Below are 22388 nucleotides of genomic sequence, written 5' to 3'. Positions count from 1 at the left end.
CCAAACCCCGCGCCCACCCAGCACCCCGCAGTCCCCCATAAGGCCCCCCCCCCAGGGCTCACCCCACCAACACCAGCCCAGCTACGCTGCAGCCCTCACAATGGCCCCTGTCCCACCTGCCCCTCCTTCTGAGCTAGGTGAGATCAAACACCTGCTCAGTGTGCTGTGCGATAGGTTGCTAAACTAATATGAATATATGTGATGTGAATACATAATCTAATATGTGAGTATACAGTATAAACCAGTTATACTGTGTACTATACAAATAGTAATTTAAAAAAAAAAAAAAAAAATTTTTTAAAAGACAGTAGTTTATTATCAACTATGTATTTTGTTTCACTCGAAATGCTGTGAATGATTAAAATGAGTTCATTCTGTGTAAGCTGTTGGAACATACAGGGTCTGTGGTCTTCTGTGTTTGGGCTGAAAAGCACAGACCCTGAATTCCTCAAAAACATTTCTAATGCTGACATTTTAATTTTTGTTGAAACTTGGTGCCGAGAAGATACCGTCACCCACTGCCCCTCAGGTTATGGCGAAATTATAGTGCCCTCTATAAAATTAAAAACAGTGCGACATGGCAGAGACTCCGGAGGGATACTGGTGTGGTACAAAGAGGAACTGGCTAAATTCATCACAGTAACCAAAAAAGAACAATCCCACTTATGGTTAAAATTGAACAAAGAAATTGCAGATTGGGAAAAAGATATATTCCTGTGTGCAGCTTACGCTGCCCCACATGAATCCCCCTATTATAATGAGGAATTCTTCAACGCTCTGCATACAGAAATATGCCATTTCCAGGCCCAGGGAAATGTGCTACTGTGTGGCGACCTTAACGCCAGAACAGGAACAGAACCCGACTGTATCGATCCCCAAGGAAACAATCATATATTTGGAAACACCCCTTTGTACATTACACCAACCACTACAAAAAGAAATAATCCGGACAATATAATAAATAAGAATGGTAGGGAGTTAGTGCATCTCTGTCAAGCCTTAGGCCTGTACATCCTTAATGGCAGGATCAGAGGGGACTCTTTAGGAAGGTTCACATATTGCTCAGCTCTTGGGACTAGTGTTGTGGACTATGCTGTCACTGACATGGACCCTTCCTCCTTTAGTGCATTCACTGTCAGGCAACAAACCCCCCTTTCAGACCATAATCAAATAAGTGTATTTCTGAAAAGATTTGGACAATCCAGAAACTCAAACACACAGCCCTGTAAGCTGTATAAACTTAATAAATCGTACAGATGGGCTGAAACAAGCACAGATGAATTCACAAAAGCAATGAGATCAGCTGAATTAACTAACTCTATTAACACGTTCATCAATACTCCTTACCAAAATAACAGAGAAGGCTTAAATCTGGCTGTTACTAATATCAATTATATTTTCCAGAAAACAGCAAATAAAGCTAAACTAAAAGTTCATAATAAAAGGAAGCTGAACAAAAATGAAAATTGGTTTGATATTGAATGCAAAAATATTCGAAAAAACCTAAGAAAATTATCAAACCAAAAACATAACCAACCATACAACTCTGATTTACGCCTCAGGTATTGTCAAACTCTTAAAGAATATAAAAACACCCTAAAACAGAAAAAACAAAAATACATAAATAAAACTCTGAATGATATTGAAGAATCAGTTAATCAAAACCAGTTTTGGGATTTGTGGAACAATTTAAGCACAGAAAAGCAACACGAATTAGCCATTAGTGATGGAGCCATTTGGAAACAATATTTTGAAAATCTATACTGTGAAATCAGTCAAAAAACACACCATACAATGATTAATGAACAACTAAACAAATTGGAATCAACCATCAAGGATAATCAAAATCCATTGGATAAACCAATTTCCCACAAAGAACTGATCGAAAGCTCCAGTCTCTAAAATCAAGAAAATCATGTGGTCTTGATGGAATTAGAAATGAAATGCTCAAAAATAGCACCCCAGAAATGCATGACGCTCTGCTTAAATTGTTCAACCAAGTACTTAGTTCAGGATGCTTTCCTGACATTTGGAACCGGGGGCTTATATCCCCAATTTATAAAAGTGGAGACAAATTAGACCCCAATAATTACAGAGGCATTTGTTAAGCAGTAATCTGGGGAAGGTATTTTGTAGTATCATCAATTCAAGAATTGTAACCTTCCTTAACGAACACAATGTCCTGAGTAAAAGTCAAATTGGATTTCTCCCAAATCATCGTACCACCGATCATATTTACACCTACACACCCTAATAAATAAACACGTCCACAAAACAAAAAATGGAAAAATCTTTGCATGCTTCATTGATTTCAAGAAAGCATTTGACTCGATTTGGCATGACGGATTATACTACAAAATTCTCCAAAGTGGTGTAGGGGTAAAGTTTACGATATAATTAAATCAATGTACTCAGAAAATAAATGTGGAGTGAAAATTGGCGACCAAAGAACAGAGTTCTTCACACCAAAACAGGGAGTAAGGCAGGGCTGTAGTCTGAGTCCAACACTGTTCAATATTTACATCAATGAGTTAGCGGTGCAGTTGGAACAGTCTACAGCCCCGGGCCTCCTCCTACATGACACGGAAGTAAAATTCTTACTCTATGCAGATGACCTGGTTCTGCTCTCTCCCACTGAAGAAGGGTTACAGCAGAACCTAGCTCTGGTAGAGGATTTCTGTCAGAACTGGGCACTGACAGTAAACTTAAAAAAGACAAAAATAATGATCTTCCAGAAAAAAGCCAGATGTCAGGAAAACAGGTTCCAGTTTTTTCTAGGCAACACCGCCCTAGATCACACTCTAAATTATACGTACCTTGGTCTGACAATTACAGCATCAGGGAGCTTTAACATGGCAGTGAATGCTTTAAAAGAAAAAGCTCGAAGAGCACTCTATGCTATAAAAAGAAAACTTCAAAAAATTGTTATACCAATTAGAATCTGGTTAAAAATATTTGATAGTGTAATTCAGCCCATTGCACTGTATGGAAGTGAGGTATGGGGTCCACTCAGCCAGCAGAACTATTCCAAATGGGACAAGCATCCAATAGAGACCCTGCATGTAGAATTTTGCAGAAACATCCTACAAGTACAAAGGAAAACACCAAATAATGCATGCAGGGCAGAATTAGGCCATTATCCATTAATGATTCACATCCAAAAAAGAGCATTAAAATTCTGGATGCACCTCAATTCAAGTCCTCAAGACACATTGCAATTTAAGGCAATGAAAGCCCAAGAGCTCAGTCATGAAAAGAGTCCCCTCAGTCAGCTGGTAATGAAGCTGACTAACCCATTAACCCAACTAACACAAATCACAGACCAGCTTCATACCAGCACTGCTTACCAACAAATCAAAGTAAACGAAGTAATGAAACAGACCAAAATCTCTTATCTGGAATATTGGGATAATGTAACCAAAACACAAAACAAACTAGATTGCTACCGGACCCTAAAAAGAGACTACAAATTGGCTGAGTATCTCTTCTCTGTCAGAGATACAAAGCAGAGGCAGATCCTGACCAAGTACAGGCTCAGTGACCACGCACTTGCAATTGAAAAAGGCAGACACCGGAATACATGGTTACCAAAGAACAACGTATATGTGGTCACTGTAAGACAGGAGAGGTGGAAACAGAGATGCACTTTCTCCTACATTGTGAAAAATATTCAGAAATTAGGACACATTATTTCAACAAATTCTCTCTAATTATAAAGGACTTCCTTTCCCAAACAAAAGAGGAAAAAATGCAAATCCTGCTAGGAGAAAGGCCAACGGCTCCACTAGCAGCAAAGTACATCTCGGCCTGCCATAATCTGAGGGACACTGGTTGACCACCACAAATATATTTATTTTAATTATTTATTAATTTCTATCCTTTTTTTTTTTTTTTTTTTTTTTTTTTTTCTTCTACATTATTATTATTATTACTATTATAATCACAATTATTATTATTTTTATTGTTATTGTTGTTGTTGTATAGCCTACTCGTTATGGCCATTGCCACACTGTTGATTGCATTGTTGTTTGTATTTAATGTTTCCTATTCCTGTTTCTATGTGTACGCTTTGGCAATAAGTACAAGTGTATTTCATGCCAATAAAGCATTTTGAATTTGAATTTGAATTTGATATCTCCATACCAGGTCTCAGGGCGATGCGTAGTTTCTGGGGCTGGATCTGTACCACATCCTCCACTGCCCCGGTGGCTTTGCCACTGAGAGGCAGGTCCTGCTCCACACTCAGGCTGCTCGTGGGGAACTCCAAAAACTGAGCTGCACACCCGGTCTGCAGAAGCCTCTCTCTGAGGTCACAGCGGGACGAGCTGGCCACCCCCTGCCCAAAATCCTCAACACACAACACAAACACATTCAGAATAATGTGTACATTTCTTCAACCATAAAACATACAATGAACATGTTCCCAAAGTGTGTAGGAAACATCTAAATACACAGTAAAATGTCCAGCGTTAATTCAATTCTAACAGATTACATATCAGTCGATCTGGGACCATGATGTACTCTGTATGAGTTGATTTTACACCAAGCATTTTACTGTGATAGCAGAGCTTCTCAGAGCAGTGTAGAGTTACAACTAGTCAGACACATTAAATTTTGATTGTATGGTTTTTGAATGACATAGTTCTGGTGTATGGTGTCAACAATCAATAGCACCGCACCTACAATCTACGTAATAGATTGGCATAGCTGTGGGTGTTATTACATTACATTTACATTACAGGCATTCAGCAGACGCTCTTATCCAGAGCGACTTACATTGTATCCAAATACACAGCTGGATCCGATTCAAAGCCCTGACCCTTGCCTACACTGCCGCCAACAGGACAGCCCCCATCTACTTGCAGGACATGACTCAATTCTATGTGCCTGCTCGACCACTCCGCTCTGCGGCAGCAGGGCGTCTTGTAACCCCTCCCACCCGCCCAAAGAGATCACAGAGCTTCTCCACCCTAGCTCCCCAGTGGTGGAACGAACTCCCCGTCCCTCTCCGAACCTCCCCCTCACTATCCATCTTCCGCCGTGGCCTGAAGACTCATCTCTTCAGACTATACCTAGAATAACCACCACCACGCTGTATATATTAAAAAAAAAAAAAAAAAAAAAAAACCCTTTTCCTATCACTTGTTACATGTTGCCCCTTCCCTGCACTTCTTGGTAAATTGTATTCGTCCTAATACTGTAGCTTATTCTTCTGCCTAGTTTGGCTTTGCAGATGTCAGACCAGGATAGTGTTCTTTGTTCTCGGCTAGAAATAGCTTTACAAAATAAGTAATTGTACCTTACTGAACCCGTGTTCAGCAGTTGTCTACGATCATGAAAATGCACTTTTTTGTATGTCGCTTTGGATAAAAGCGTCTGCTAAATGAATGTAATGTAATGTAATGTAATGTAATGGATATATACTGGAGCAAAGGGTATAAAGGCAGCGTCCTACCAAGGAATTGAACCAGTGACCTTTATGTTACAAGGCCAACTCCGCAGCCATTATACTACGCTGCCTCCCATTATAAGTGGCCAGTAATTGTAAAGAATGTTAATACATTTCAGATAAAACCATGACAAAAACATTTCCTTATGGAAATGGGATATAGTGAAATGCATTGTAAATATAATTTGTAATATATTGCAATACCTGAATTTACCCTATTTTCCCCCCTGGACACACTCAGGATGGCTTATGCCAAAATATTTGTGGTCTTTTTTCCTCCTGTATTGTTCATTTTGTCAATACATATACTGCAAGGTGTATCTATTTTTCTATATTTTTAATATCTCAAAGTAAAAATCATTTGTATAGTCCCCATATATCGTTAATTGTTTCAATATCTTGTTGACGTATTTGATTTCAATATATTGAATGGCACCTGATTCTCCTTATCTAAGGCTTGATTGAAGACCATGATTAGTTAATTCACTGAATCAGGCGTCATAGTGTGGGACTAAAACAAAAACCTGCACCACACCAGCCCTTTTGGGAAAAGACTGGACACCCCTACTCTCAATTGATTTATAAAAGATCTATGCATCTATTTATTATCATGCTTGCCATGTAAGTTTTAGAGCTCTGTAAATTATAAACTAAAAGTTATAGACAATGTGAAAAAGAGGGCTGATCAGAATTTAATTCCACCTTCAGCTCTCAATTAGCATTGATTAAAACATTTCACTGTGTAACAATATAAGAGTGAGCCCACATTAGATTACACCGCTGATTAGCGAATTAAGGCAGAAAAAATGGAAGTGGAAAAAATCCAGCAACACATCGCTCCTGCAGGAAAGGGCTTGAGGTGGGCTTGGTTACTGGTGCAAAGGTATATAATGGTATATAACAGACCAATGATAAGCGCCACTGCTGCTTGGTTACTGGTGCAAAGGTATATAATGGTATATAACAGACCAATGATAAGCGTCATTGCTGTTGATGGACCTGCGATGGCTGTTTCCCATCTTCTCCTCACATGCCCCTTCAAGTAATGAGAGGCTTAAAAATGGCAATCTGCAGGTGTGAATGCATCTTCAGCACAAAAAAAAAAAATCACAAGAGCATGCTGGGCTGGTTAATCAAAGCTTTTGGGTAGGGCTGCAGAAACTGACGTGCCCAGTGCCCCCCCCTCCCCCCATACCACCAACACCACATGGAGCACAAGATGAAAAAGGAAAGCCAGGCTCCACAAACAGTGATTAGCATGAAATGGGCAGTGTGTTCTCTGGGGGGTAGCGATTGGAAACCTGTCCCAGGGAGCAGAATGTTATCACCAGGACGACAAGCCGCCGCATGCTCCCTAAATAACCAGGAACCGCCATGGAAGCAGGAGCCATGGCATCCCAGTGGCTGCCTTCGCAGCGAGGATGAGTTCGCTCACTCTCAAAGAGCGAAGCCAGGGAAACGCCGGCCTCGCTGTCCAAAGGAACTCCACAACTCAGCTTACTGTCATAACTTGGTTCAGCTGAAATTCTGGACCAAAGAGAAACGCTGTAAGCCTTGGGTTCCTATTTGAGGGTTTATGCTTTTCCTGCAGAAGTTGCCAAATGCTAACCGCAAGTCCACCAAGGTAAAACCCAACCCATATGTCATAAAATATGAATGAATGAATGAATGAATGAATGAATGAATTTTATTTATATAGTCTATTAGCGGTCTTTTTTTGGAAGTTTCAGGGCTCTTCATTCTATGCACATCAAGAGGCCGACTTTACAAAGTGGGGAACTCGCTACAGTTTTGTTAAATAAATAGCCTAACCACTCGCAGTACTGAATACGATTCACACTATTAAATTGACGTGCTCTTTTTATTATAAGCCCACAGGCTACAGTTGTCAGAAAGACAAAAATAAAATAAAATAAAGTAGTTAATTTGTTTATTACAAATGAAAGCATTAATTTGTGTCACCACTGCAGTGGAAGTTCAGCTAGCCTGTAGAAAAAATGTCAACAGTCCCAGATATCCTGTGCAGATATCGCAGTCCGTGAATCCGTATTTCTATAATTTATAATGTGTGTGTGTGCGTGCACCTGTGTGTGTCTGTGAGTGTGTGTTTGTGTGTGTGAGAGTGTTTGTTACTGTGTGTGTGAGTGTGTGAATACGTGTGTTTGTGTGTGTGTGAATGTGTGTGAGTCTGTGTGACTGTGTGTGTGTGTGTGTGAATGTGTGTGTGCGTGTGTGTGTGTGACTGTGTGTGTGTGTGTGTAAATGTGTGTGAGTCTGTGTGTGTGTATGTGTATGAATGTGTGTGTGTGTATGTGTGAATGTGTGTGTGTGAATGTGTGAGTCTGTGTGTGTGTGTGTGTGTGTGAATGTGTGTGTGTGTGTGTGTGGTGTGTGTGTGTGTGTGTGAATGTGTGTGTGTGTGTGTGTGGGTGTGTGTGTGTGTGTGTGAATGTGTGTGTGTGTATGTGTGAATGTGTGAGTCTGTGTGTGTGTGTGTGTGTGTATGTGTGAATGTGTGTGTGTGAATGTTGAGTCTGTGTGTGTGTGTGTGTGTGTGTGAATGTGTGTTTGTGTGTGTGTGAGTGTGTGAATGTGTGTGTGTTACTGTATGTGGGCTTGTGCAGGTGGGGTCTTACCTCCTGGAAGCACCATGCACAGGTGGGGTGGATGGCCAGACACTGCTTGCAGGTACTGACACCTCGCAAAGTGCAGACATTGGACCCTGCAACAGCAACAGGTCACAATCAGGACACATACTGAGCATTCAGGCTTAAGCACTTCAAACAATCCACTTAAAACCCCAGTAAATTCTCACTGCATCCAAGGGCAGAGAAAGCAGCTACGGACAGGACCACAGATGGACAAAGCTACAGGCTCCTCCCACTGAACCACCACAGCTACAGCGACACACTGCACAAAGCTACAGGCTTCTCCCACTAAACTACCACAGCTACAGCGACACACTACACAAAGCTACAGGCTCCTCCCACTAAACCACCACAGCTACAGTGACACAGTGCACAAAGCTACAGGCTCCTCCCACTAAACCACCATCGCTAAAGCGACACACTGCACAAAGCTACAGGCTCCTCCCACTAAACCACCAGCGCTAAAGCGACACACTGCACAAAGCTACAGGCTCCTCCCACTAAACCACCACAGCTACAGCGACACACTGCACAAAGCTACAGGCTCCTCCCACTAAACCACCATCGCTAAAGCGACACACTGCACAAAGCTACAGGCTCCTCCCACTAAACCACCACAGCTACAGTGACACACTGCACAAAGCTACAGACTCCTCCCACTAAACCACCACAGCTACAGGCTCCTCCCACTAAACCACCACAGCTACAGCGACACACTGCACAAAGCTACAGGCTCCTCCCACTAAACCACCATCGCTAAAGCGACACACTGCACAAAGCTACAGGCTCCTCCCACTAAACCACCACAGCTACAGTGACACACTGCACAAAGCTACAGACTCCTCCCACTAAACCACCACAGCTACAGGCTCCTCCCACTAAACCACCACAGCTACAGCGACACAGTGCACAAAGCTACAAAAAAGATTTGTGCATTTTTCTTAAAATAACTATATATTGTGGTAATTTGCCACGAACACAGTGGGTTGGCTCAGTTTGCAGTAGAACACAGACTGGCACATAAATCTGGGTGTCAGCTTTTTCAGGTTATGACTTGTAAATGTAATGAGACCAAGGATGAGCTCTCTGCTCTTCTGTACGGTTTAGCAGTTCACACATGGCATTAGACTGGAATGGAGATGGACATGGAGATGACCGTGTCCCGATTTCCCCTTTGCTTTCATGTAGCCATGGGAAGGTGCTTGCCTTGCATGCTGGACCTTGTAGTACAGTGGCCAGGAGGCCCGGGGAGAGCCAGGGGAGAGCCAGGCTAACAGAAGCCCGCTCCGCGCACTGGTGAACGTGTGTGGAAGTGGCGAAATGCATCGCTCCAGGGACACCACGGTAACGGGGACCCAATACTCAGGAACAGTCCTGATCAGCAGAGGCCGAAGGCTGGCACACATGCCCGTTTCGCTCAAATGCTCCTGCTTTCGGCATGTTTGAGATATTTGGGGTTGGCCTGATTCCATTACCCCCCTTCGCGCTCTCTCCCTTCCTCCGGGCGATTTCCTCCGTCTGCCGTGGCGTATTCATGCCTGTCGAGTAACGTGTGGCACGTTTAAAAAAAGTCCTTATGAATTCTCCTTCACATCTTTCCTTGACCTCATGACGTTTTCCATCACGGTCAAGGAAAAGTGGTTAGGAAAAGACATAGGACGTAATTTTTTTGACTATTCGGACGCAGCCTGAGTCATGAATAGGATTGGGTCCTGAAACCCGGTATCACTATATGGCACCGGTTTCCATATGAACGGTACCTAGGCCTACCTATCAAATCGCAATGTAGATTTTGGCGTTTCATTTGGGTTTTGTTTTCGTTTTTTTGCCAATTATTAGTTAGCAAACAAGCTAGCTTCCACACAAAACAGAGACGGTGACCACACAGTTTTAAAAAACATGTTATATTGGCTGAAATCGCAGCACATGTGCGCTTCCTTATATGTCCATTTTACCTGTGCATCGGAGTATCCTGCAATTGCCTACTTTCATCAGACATGTCTGAATAGATGTTGTTATTGACCAATGTGGATCAATGGGGAGAATTATTGATTGTGGTTCAGGAGCCTTTGTGATGACAAAATGGGCAGGAAAAAGGAGAAAAACGCAAAATAACCCAAGCTTTATTGTGTGGGCAGGTGAAAATTGTATCTTAATTCTGTGTATTTACGTGAGGTCAGAAGGTACTGAAGATAATGTTTTTAAGGGCTGAGAGTCTGTGGTCATTGTGGTTCTTTTTGAAGGAATTCCTGAAAAGTGCCCAGCTCTCGGTGCTGTATAGGTATGGGGCATGCCGCCCCACCAAGCCGAACTTGCAGAGCACCTGCCATCCCAATATGCAACTACAACAAATCACAACAATAAGCGATAAGTGATGGGAAATCTATAGCGACATTTTGATGTTGCTGATTGGCATGATAAATTCAATCTTTATGGTCCAATCATGTGAAACAAATGACTCCAGTTGGTGCTAAAGATTTTTCGTGTTCAAACTCAGTTGGATTGCAAAATGTTATGAAAGCGCATGCACTTCTGAAAAATTTGTAATGTTTCCGTTAAAACGCAACATGCCCTTGTGAGGGCTCTAGAAAATTAGAATTCTCTTCAACATTACAGTTTACATCATTATTAAGGCGCGTTGTTATTGCGCGTTTAAGACATTGTGAAAAAGTGTGCCAGGACCGTACGTGAACGCGCACTCGCTGCTGGGCGTATTTGCACAGCATTCATGATGTCCTCAAAATACATTTCATCCAAATTAACATCATCGTTCTCTAAACCACAGGTACAGACCAGACACAATTTAAGAAGAAATTATTTTAAGGGAAACAACACTGGAAAGTAGTCACGAGTTTGAATAAATGCGAGGCTTGGTACTAATGGATCACATAGCCAATTACCAAGTGACTTTACACAGATTGTCGTGCAAGCTCGTTCATACCTTCAGCACGTAAGTTTGGACAAAGTAGCTAGCATGAAATAATAGTAGCTTACTTACCCAAAACTTCAGTTTCGGAAAATAAAACCAGAGAACATATCCAAATATGATGTATGAAGGTTCCCATTTTTTTATTTGAGAAAAGCATTCTTGTCTGTTGTGAATTCACATTCCGTATCTTTCATTCGATGGTCGGATCTCAAAAATATCTCTAAATAATGACATTTAGAACAGTTTATTTGTCTTTAAGTAAAGTTAATTTTAAAACCGTCTTGGTCAGTAATGAGTGGTTGTTCGGATTACTGTACAAAAACAACCACTCTATAAAGTCGCGCTTCAGTGTGAAGTTTGAAGAGAATCACTTTCATCAGAAGTCAAAGGTACTAATGCATACCCTATTTGTTTCCGGTAGCGCCCTTAGGTTACGAGATCTTGCTTGGGTGGGGCAAAGATGTGTCCTAGGTATAGATGGGTCCAATTTGAACGCGTGCGACGTGACAGTAAGCCGAAGTACTCGGAAATATTTTGTAAGAAATGCAATTTGTTTTTAGAATAATTTTCGTTTATTTATATTATTTGCGTATTAATTAAACTACATGGGTTACAATTAAACTCACTTGAGGTGCTTCCTAAAAATGTGTGACAATCTAATAAAAAGCTATAGGCCAACTGTAGTCAATAATTATCGAACTCCTCTCGGTAGTCCTTACTCTTGAACTTTCGTGAGTTCATAAATACATGTATAGCCCCTACCTAACAGACCTGAGTTTACCCTGTCAACTATATGTTATTACATGACTTACGTATTAAATGAGATATCCGAATGTTTTATGTCAGAATCGCATCTTTATCACTAATGAGTATTACAGTTACAATTGCTCAAGCACGATTTTGAAAACAGGGCTCATTTTGTCAAAACACTACACACAATTAACTCAACCACACACACAAGCAGCAGAACACCTCAGATCTTTTACAAAATGAAACATTTCATTCAAAACTATACAATAATTTATAAAAACTCAATTTTGTCACCGTATGGCACACACATGGTTCATACAATCTGATTCTGTTTGAACCAGTTACTCACTGCTGTGCTCTATCTAAAACACTTTTAACATTTCTGCTTTTCTAATGATATAGTCTGGGTTTGATTTTTTCAGAGATATTGTTAAAGTACATGAATATATTTACCAAACACAACACACAAGCCCAGTATTGCACACTGATGAAAGTATTTATTTCTCTCCACATTGTAAAATCAGTCAATACTTCCATGGATTTCCAAAGGTTGCATTTTGCAATGAAAATCATAACAGAACATATTCTAAATCTCATAAAAAACAGGTTTTCAACGTACAAAAATGCCAAGTTACTCACACATACAAGACCAGTCCAGGCCTGCCATTAAAAGTATTGATATCAAAATGACGCCATGTTATGGTACTACAAACAATATAGGCTATCTTGCCTCACCAAAATTAAATAAGATGTATTCCAAAGCAATGCTACCCAATATTTCCTCAATTCTTTCAAGTCACTTGGCCCTGTGTGTATAAGCATGCACTAGATGGACGGGCCAAACATATGTGTGGATGGCTCTCTCACAGTCAAGATTGATTGAATAGGCGTGTATATGTCCAATTTGTATTGGTATGTATGTATTTCGCTGCCCAGCCTTTCTGTTGCATGAATGATAGTATGTTTCTTGGTATAAGTGTGTGTTCATAAATGTGAATGTAACATACTGCGAGGGAAATGTCCCCATGGGGATAAAGAAGTTCTCTATGTATGTATGTACAATATGTATTTTACATGCAGTATTTATTGTACGTAGCAAATATACAATAACTTGTGCATGTACTCAAATTCAGTTCAGAAGCAAGTATAAACATGTTTTCTGGAGAAATATGCTTCCTGTAGTTACTCAGCAGCAGTTTTGTACATGAATTTCAATGTGTTCCATGAGGCAATTCGAAATATTTGACTCTTTGATCTGACACAAAGTTTGCATGACATTGTAAAATGGTAAGATTACAAAACACAGGGCCAAGTGACTTGAAAGAATTGAGGAAATATTGGGTAGCATTGCTTTGGAATACATCTTATTTAATTTTGGTGAGGCAAGATAGCCTATATTGTTTGTAGTACCATAACTTGGCATCATTTTGATATCAATACTTTTAATGGCAGGCTTGGACTGGTCTTGTATGTGTGAGTAACTTGGCATTTTTGTACGTTGAAAACCTGTTTTTTATGAGATATCATTTCTTTTTGCAAAGCATTTTATTATGAGAGTGAGAAATGCGAAGTGACCCTGTAAGAAACGGTTGTGGATTATGGCTATCCTTGTGTGAATTTGTACAGTCTGATGAGCGTGTACTGTTTAGCAGTTTTGGTTTGCTATATATGTAAAACAGTGGCTGTGACAAAGCGTGGGGTGGCGTAAGTGTAAACGCAACAGAAACGCTGGTGTAATATGGCCAGTGTATGTACTGACGGATGTTACGGCCATATAAATGCAGTCCATTTACCATTTACCATCCAACGAGCCTTGATTGAGATAAGAATCAGCAAGCCCGTAGAATTAGAGCTCCCTAGGTCGCAACTTGTGTACCCTGCTGTCCTGCTCCGTTGTCTGTTATTTCGTGGACATGCACTTTTAGTGTTTGTAAGGTTTATAAGGCATTTTGATAGGCTTATCTGCAGGTGGGAATCCTGTTCGCTGTTTTGCTAAGCTAGAACCGGAAAACTTGATAGTGGAGAATAGGAGCAGACGCATATGTCCCAGCAGGCTTTGCATATGAGAAAATAACAACAGTGTGAGAGAAATTAGGATGAAATGGTGAAATTGCGTAGTTGAAACAATATGTTTTTAGCAGAATGGGCATGTAGGTGAAGGTTGACATGATCACAGACTATAGTGCGGAGTAAATAAAGTGGCCATGAGCGAGCTTAGTTTCCTTATCGAATGGTATATATAACAGTCGCTATAAAATACTAACCGTTAAAGTGGAGGGTTAAGTAACTTGTGAAATCTATTGCACTGATGTACTTTTCTCATGTTATACTTATGAGTGAGTCATGATTTTAAATGTAATGTTTTAATGGGGAGTTGCAGAACGTACATATGTAGTAATTGTTTGTATGTGGCTAGATAGAGAACAGGGCGAGGTAACATGAATGTAGAAACGTGGCGTTTGCTGATGAGAAGGTTTCATACGGTAGCCAAGTGAAGAAATATAGTTAGTAGAAATGGCACAGTGGTGAACTGGTGTAACTTTTTAATAAAAGGAATACATCTGCCGTCATGAAATGCATATGGGTGGCCGTGAGTGAAGAAAATATAAAAGCGTAAGAAAACGTTAGCGTAAAAGAGGGAATTATCTGCCTGAGGGCGAGGCGGGATTCAATCCTTTACCAGTCTGTGACTTTGTTAGTGCAGCACCATGACATAGCTATGCAATGCGTGAAATATCATTAGCAAACTTGTCTGTGGTTTTAAAGAAGAACACAGGCCAGTAAGCACAGAAGAGCTCCCGTTGAATCCGTATGGCTTTGCAATATTGTAGCCGGTTAATAACTGAACGTGCAGACGGTACGTCATAATGCAGTGTATACGTTCGGTGAACGGCGGGTAGATATGGTGCAAAAGCAATAATTGAGAAGTAGTAGACAATTATTAGTGAGGGTAAAAGCAGGTTAAAGAAATGTGTCCTTAGCTGGGCTTGAACCTAAGACCCCATGTTGCCAAGACTGTAACCTTACCCACTACACCACAGACAGATTAGCTGTGCATACCTGCCATCCCAATATAGAATATAGTACATAAACACAGCACAAACATTTGTGGAGACAAAAAAAAAGCATGAATGAAAAGAAAACCCTAAGCACTATCTCTTCGCCTAGCTGGATCTGGCTATAGCACTTTGTCCACATCGCAGGCTATGTCCTCTCTCGCAAGACAGCGAGGGAATAATCTTCTTGAATGGCGAATCCATCCTTGCACAGACCCTGCATCAGTTTGGTCGCAGGCCCCCTCCAAGGCTTGAATGAGGGGTATCCTGACATAGGGCTGGAGATTGTTAACCTTCCACCACCAAAGCAAAAAACTCCTCAATGGGGTTAAGGAAGGGAGAGTATGGTGGGAGGTATTGGAGTGAAAATTGTGGATGCTGATGAAACCAGTTTAGGACCAAAGCAGATCGGTGGAAAGATACATTGTCCCAGATGACAATTTCTCTCATCTGCTCTGCATCCATTTGGTCTTCTGCGGTGACAATGTTGTGTAGTCTGTCTAAAAATGTGAGTATGTGGGCCGTGTTGTAAGGGCCTAAGTTGGCATGGCGGTGGAGGACCCCTTTCTGCGCGATTGCAGCGCACATTCTGCGGTTACCACCACGTTGGCCCGGGACATTCAAAATAGCTCTGTGGCCACCCATTTTCTCAAAACTTCAAACACAAAACCAAATCTTCAAACTGCATTCACAAAAATCAAATAATCAAATCAAAACCATTTAATCTGTGTTCAAAATCAAACAATGCTTTCAGATCATAAACACAGCCAGTCAATATATAAACACTACAGACCATTCATTAGACACTACATCAAAAAATTGAGAACACAGCGTCCAGGGCATGTAGTTACAGAAAAAAAATGTTTACAGTTTTTCCCAATCATTTAAACACGTTTCCTGAAATATAGCTAAATTTCTCAAAACTCTAAACACAAAACTGAAAAGAGTTAACCATTTTGGCAAAACTCCATAAATCTCTTGCAAAATTAAACACTGCACTCAAAACCATATTCTCTCTTCTCAAAACTGATTCTTTCCACCAAAACGATACACACAGCTATCATATGAATCTTTCTTACAGAGCATCAATTAAACACTGGTGTGATAAATTTAAAACACTACCATCAAAATATTGTTTATATATGTGTTGGCTTCATGAGGCCATGTTACATATTCAAATGTATAAAACTGTGTAGAACTTGTTTCCTTTTTCTCCTTTTATAAGGTTTGAGCTCCAATTGGGCTAAACCTACAGTCTCTGGGCTAAACTCACAACCCAGCTCCCCAGAGTCATACTGTAAACCTATAGTTGATACTGCAACATTGTTAGAGTTCTGAGAATACACAAATGTTACCTATTTTGGCAAAACTCATACAGTAATTGCACTGATAAGTAAAATGAAAAACACTACAGTAAGAAAATGTTTAGACTTTCTATCTGGGGATGTAATGATGAAATCAGTGCACAAATACAAAAAGGTAACAAAGCAAATATTTACTAGCCAACACCATGTTGATTATGGTGGTCTCTTGCTGATCTGTAAATTTCCGGCCTCTGCCACCTCTTGCTGGTCGTCTTTCTATTCTGTGAAAAGTATATACAGTATAGGCTACACATTTCATAAATGTAAGACAAAACAACATTACACTATACATTTCTCTAAGCACTGTAGATATCCATAGAAAACATAATGTTACATTACTGTAATTACTGTCGAGAGTATAGAAGACTACTGAAGTGGTTACTTACCCATTCCTATCTCTAAATGCCTGGATAACTGAGGCTACCGTGAAGCGGCTCAAATTCGGCTGGACTCGCTTCCCAGATTCGGTCATTGTTAGGCCATGATTGTGTACATGGTCAACCAAAGTTGCGCGGATTTCATTAGAAATATTGGCTCGCCTTCCCATTACATTACAGGCATTTCGCAGACGCTCTTATCCAGAGCGACGTACAACAAAGTGTATAACCATAACCAGGAACAAGTATGACGAAACCCCTAGAGAGAAGTACCGGTCCAAGTGCAGGGAACAACCGCATAGTTCAACTTGGACCCTGATGGTTAAACTGATTAACACTAACAACGAGAACGGCAACAACGCAATCTATGGAAAAAATACAAGTAGTCGTTAAGACAGTTAATGCACCTAAGTCACCTACGAAACAGCTGCCTAGTTACAACCCTAAGCTTAGTCATTTACAGGGGGGAAGGGAGGGATGGGGAGAGGTGCAGCCTGAAGAGGTGAGTCTTCAGTCGTCGTTTGAAATGGGTCAGTGTCTCAGCTGTTCTGACCTCCACAGGGAGGTCATTCCACCATCGTGGGGCCAGAACAGACAGGAGACGTGTTCTGGAAGTGCAGGTGCGAAGAGGGGGAGGTGCTAGGCGTCCTGAGGTAGCAGAACGGAGGGATCTGGCTGGCATGTAGGGTTTGAATATCTTGTGGAGGTATGCTGGGGCTGATCCCTTGACTGCCTGGTATGCTAGGACCAATGTTTTAAATTTGATGCGAGCTATAACAGGCAGCCAGTGGAGGGTAGTGAGCAGGGGAGTTACGTGGGAGTGTCTGGGGAGGTTGAAGACCAGACGAGCCGCAGCATTCTGAATGAGTTGCAGGGGTCTGGTGGCAGATGCCGGTAGTCCAGCCAGAAGAGAGTTCGCCTTCCCCTTACTCTTCTTCTTCCTCTTCCTCCTCCTCCTCCTCCTCCTCCTTCTCCTCCTCTTCCTCCTCCTCTCTGTTCTCCATGCTGCTCCATTTTTTTCCCCCAACACAGTAGAGGTCACCTGAGGCCTCTTTTATGCTCTGACACATGATTGAAGTGTTTTGCCAATTGAGTTTGAACAGGTGAGAGGTGAGTGAGACCAATTGGTAATTAGGGTGTGGCATTTTGAAGGCCAGTGTTTTCCAGGTGAACAAAGTGTGCTAAATGATGAGATTTGTGCTTACAGTTTTGCAAACATGTGATTTAGAATTGCTATATGAGTGAGAACAATGGAATTGTGCTTAGAGTTTAGAAGTCTGGAGTCTTGCTGTTGATACATGAGCTTCAAGTTTTCAGAATTGTGGGCATAGTTCCAGTTTTTGTGTGTATACAATGGAGAAAAACTGTAATCAAGACTGAGTTTTACTGTAACATATGGTAGGATAGATGAGGAGGACACTTTCAGGACATGTCAGTTCAGTTTTATTTGTATAGAGTTTAAAAAAAAAATGTATTTAACCAGGGTAGGTTCACTGAGCACGGATGCTCTTTTGCAGGAACGCCCTGCTTCACACTCATACACATTCACACCTGGGAGCTGCCCAGTACAACCACAGTCCTCTATTGTTGGCCACTGAGAAGCTCCACTGGAGGGAAAACATTTTTTTAATCCAATTAAATCAGGGGATGATTAGGTGGCAAGTTTTTGTGAGAGCCAGATCTCATCCAAAAGACGACATCTCCTACAGCACACTGTCCCTGTCACTGCACTGCACTGGGACATTGGGGTTTATTTGACCAGAGGGAAGATTGCCCCCTGCTGGCCCATCAACACCACTTCCAGCAGCAACTCAAGGCCATTACAGTCTGGCTCAGGTCCCCAGTGGCAAAGGAAAACTCTCCTGAGGAAATAGGAATAAAACTGTGTGTGCGTGCATGTGCGTGCACACACATGTGTGTCTGTGTGTGTGCATGTGTGTGTGATCGTACGTGCGTGCGTGTGTATGTATGTGTGCGTGTGTGAAAGTGAGTGTGTGGGCATGTGTGCGCGCGCGCGTGTGAGATTATGTGTGTGTGCGTGCATGTGCATGCACACGTGTGTCTGTGTGTGCGCACCGCGTGTGTGTGAGATTATGTGTGTGCGTGTGAGAGTGAGTGTGTGGGTGCGTGTGCAGGCGTGTGTGTCTGTGAGTGTGTGTGCGTGCATGCCTGCAACCAGGATTGGTTTATTGAGAGACTCTTTTTCAAGAGTTATCTGGCCAAGACAGGCAGCAACAGATCAATTACAAAAAATTATGGAGACAGACAACATACAGTGTATCAAAAATTGAGTCAAAATCACAGCACCAAACCTAGCCAGAACATAGACATGGCAACGAGATTTCCTCTAGATACTTAATTATAGATTTAACCAAGAGAGACCAAGTTAGAAAATATCACATTTTTCTGTAACATATTCCAGGTAAAGGGAGCTGAATATATGAATTCCCTATTACCCAACTCTGTACCGAGGGGTCAGAGAACAGGAATAAATCCAGAGACTGAAGGCAATTACCTCCACACACCTATGTGTGTTCAAGAAAGAGAGAGAAAAAGAGAGTGTGTGTATGTGTGTGAGAGAAAGTGAGAGACAGAGTGTGTATGTGTGTGAGAGAGAGTGTGTGTGTGAGAGAGAGAGAGAGAGAGAGAGAAAGCATGAGAGTGAGAGAGAGTGAAATAGAACCATATTATGATGAAAGAAAAAGAAAACTATTTGAACGAAACCACGAAAGCTCAACATAAGCTTGAATGCTATTTGGCCCCAAAAAGATTGTACACCATGGCAGAATATTTGACCATGGTGACTGATAACAAATTGAGAAATCCACACAGGGACCAATGACCTGAGAGCACAGCAGGAGAGGGTGGCCGGATCCATCAGAGGAGTGGCAGAGAGGGCAACAGAGGCCTTCCCAAACAGCAAAAGAATCATTTCCACCCTTCTGCCCCAGAAGGACTTTCATCCCCTCACCGTACACAAGGCAAGCGCTGACATTTCACGAGGATGTGCTCTTATGCCCAACGTCCACCTGGCTCACCACCCAGCCCTTGGAACCCACAACCTCCACGACCACGTTCACCTGCGCAAACAGGCAGTCAGCATCTTTGCCAAAACCCTCAAGGACACGGCTTTGGGCAGACCCTCCATCAGCACTCCCCGGCATCCATCCAGCATCCATCGCCCTGGACCCCACATCACAGGACCATCCAGAGGCCAGCGCACCTCTCCAAGGCCCAATGCAGCTCAGCAACCCCACCCACAGCATCAGCAGCACCAGCCCATCCAACCAGGACCATTTGGAGCCTACCCACCCCACCCCAAATACTCCAGCAACAGCAACCCAGCCAGCCTAGACCAGGCCCAACACACCCTCCCCCCGGCCCAGCACAGCAACTGTACCCCAGCTACGCAAGCACTCAGGGCCCCAGGGAACATAGAGGACCTGGGCGAGATTAAAAATCTCCTCAATCTAATCTGCACTAGATTGATGTGCTAAATACATCCATATATTTAATATAGCAGTTTTCTTTATTAATGTTAAATTACTAATTAGTAATATTAGTATAAATAGTAGTATCATCTCTGTGCTTAATTTTATATATTCCAACACTGTTTATCTTATTTAAAACAAATAAGTTCCTATAGTTCTATAAATGCTAAAATCATTTTCTGTCAGCATGTGGAACATCCAGGGCCTGAACTCCTCGGTTTTTGGTGTAAAAAGTTCAACCCTGGAATTACAAGAAAACATTAAAAATATTAACATGATCATCATTCAAGAATCTTGGTGTAGAGCTGATTTAAGTACTCACTGTCCCCCAGGATTCCAAGAAACAGTTGTCCCATCAATTAAAAAATTGCCAACCAATCGTGGAAGAGATTCTGGTGGTATACTAATTTGGTTTAAATCGGAGCTCAAAAACTACATCACAGAAAAAAAAAAAAAATTGGAATCACATATTTGGTTTAAAATAAGTAAAAAAATTAATCACATCAAAAAATGACCTGTACTTATATGCAATCTATGTCCCACCCTCTGACTCTCCTTATTACAAGGAGGACACGTTCCCCAACCTCCACAGTGAAATCAGCCATTTCCAGGCCCAGGGAATCTACTGATCTGTGGGGACCTAAATGCCCAGACAGACTTTATCAATGAGGATGGGAACAAGCACATATTTGGACAAAATCTACAGCGCAAGCTTCCACTCAGTTCACTTCAACAGCGCCTAGCGAGAGAGACAAAAGTAATGCCTCAGGCTCAACAGGTTCTAACACTATACTATAGGTGTTCTAATTTGGAAATATTTTATTATAGGAAGATGCTGTATTACAATATGCTGTTTTTAGATCTATTTTAAAGTGAAAGACCTATTCAAAGATTCTTTATTTTACAATGGTTTAATTTTTAAAATATATTTAATATATTTTTCTATTGTTTAGTGTTCTAACACTATATAAGTCTGTGCTTATTAATATGTTGAACAGACTTCAACTTAAGTTGTTAATAAACCGTGAATTCAAAAATGAGGTCAACCCTTTTGGACATAACGTTTATGATCTATTAAGGTAATTTCAGTATCGTTAGGTACCGAGTATCGAATCAGTATCATTCAAGTTTCTAGTATTCATGGGGAAGGTTCTATGTAGCATAATAAACACACGGCTTCTAGACTTACTCAAGACATTGTGCTCAATAAGGAAGTCAAATTGGATTTCTTATATTTACATCATATTTACACCCTACACACACTAGTAGAAAAACACGTTAACAAAAATAAAACCAAAAGTTTTTTGCCTGTTATATAGATTATAGGATTTCAAGAAGGCCTTTGTTTCACAATGGTTTGTTCTACACACTTCTCCAAAGTGGTGTAGGGGGTAAAGTCTATGATATAATCAAATCAATGTACACCGGATATAAATACAGAGTCAAAATTGGACACAAAAGAACAGAATTCTTCACCCAGGGGTGGGGAGTGAGGCAGGGCTGCAGCTTGAGTCCCACTCTGTCCAACATTTATTTCAATGAATTGGTGACAGTGTTGAAACAATCTGCAGCACCTGGACTCACCCTTGATGATAAAGAAATCAAATTCCTTCTCTATGCAGATGACCTGGTTCTGCTATCGCCCACAGAACATGGACTGCAGCAGAGCCTGGCTGTAGTAGAGAAACTCTGTCAAGCCTGGGCCCTGACAGTGAATATGACTAAAACCAAAATGATGATATTTCAAAGAAGATCTACACCTCAGGGAAACAAATACAGATTCACATTATCAAATAATAGAACACTAACAGTTACACTTATTTAGGCCTGAAAATAAGCTCAACAGTAAGCTTTAACTTGGCGGTAAAAAAAAAATACCCAAATTATACTGCCAATCAAAATTTGGCTTAAAATATTGCAATCAGTGATTCAACCAATGGCATTATATGGCAGTGAAGTGTGGGGTCCGCTCACAGAGCAAGACTTTACAAAATGGGACAAACACCCCATAGAAACCTTGCATGCAGAACTTTGTAAAAACGTCCTCCATGTCCAGAGAAAAGTACCAAACAATGCATGCAGGGCAGAATTAGGCCAATATCCACCGTCACGGTACGGGTAGGGGGGACCCAAACGCAGATAGAAAAAAACACTCAAAAAGGGAAAATTAACAAAGATTTTACTAACAAAAAGGCAAACAAACAGGGAACAGACAAGGCCACGAAGGGCAAAAACACAAACTCAAAAAATATCTAAATAAAACAGAAAACAAGAGGAACTCACAAACACGGGCAGGGCAGAACACAGGCAGGCAGAGCACAAGG

General features: G+C 41.3%; 1 protein-coding gene across 2 annotated transcripts in view; it reads right to left on the bottom strand.

Moving 5' to 3' along the window:
• The window catches only part of LOC135243377 (integrin beta-3-like), a 43024-nt gene extending 31587 nt beyond the window's left edge, over positions 1-11437 (bottom strand). For both annotated transcript variants that reach the window (XM_064315158.1, XM_064315159.1), the window contains exons 1-3: positions 11096-11437; positions 8086-8171; positions 4144-4348 (exon numbers count right to left, since the gene is read on the bottom strand). In XM_064315158.1, coding sequence (XP_064171228.1) covers positions 4144-4348; positions 8086-8171; positions 11096-11183 — 379 coding nt within the window. In that variant the 5' untranslated portion in view covers positions 11184-11437. The remainder of the gene's footprint in view (positions 1-4143; positions 4349-8085; positions 8172-11095) is intronic.
• Between the last annotated feature and the right edge of the window lie 10951 nt (positions 11438-22388).

The sequence above is a fragment of the Anguilla rostrata genome, chromosome 17 (assembly GCF_018555375.3).
Source record: "Anguilla rostrata isolate EN2019 chromosome 17, ASM1855537v3, whole genome shotgun sequence".
In the NCBI taxonomy this organism is placed as follows: domain Eukaryota; kingdom Metazoa; phylum Chordata; class Actinopteri; order Anguilliformes; family Anguillidae; genus Anguilla; species Anguilla rostrata.
This window is presented reverse-complemented; position numbering and strand designations above follow the sequence as displayed.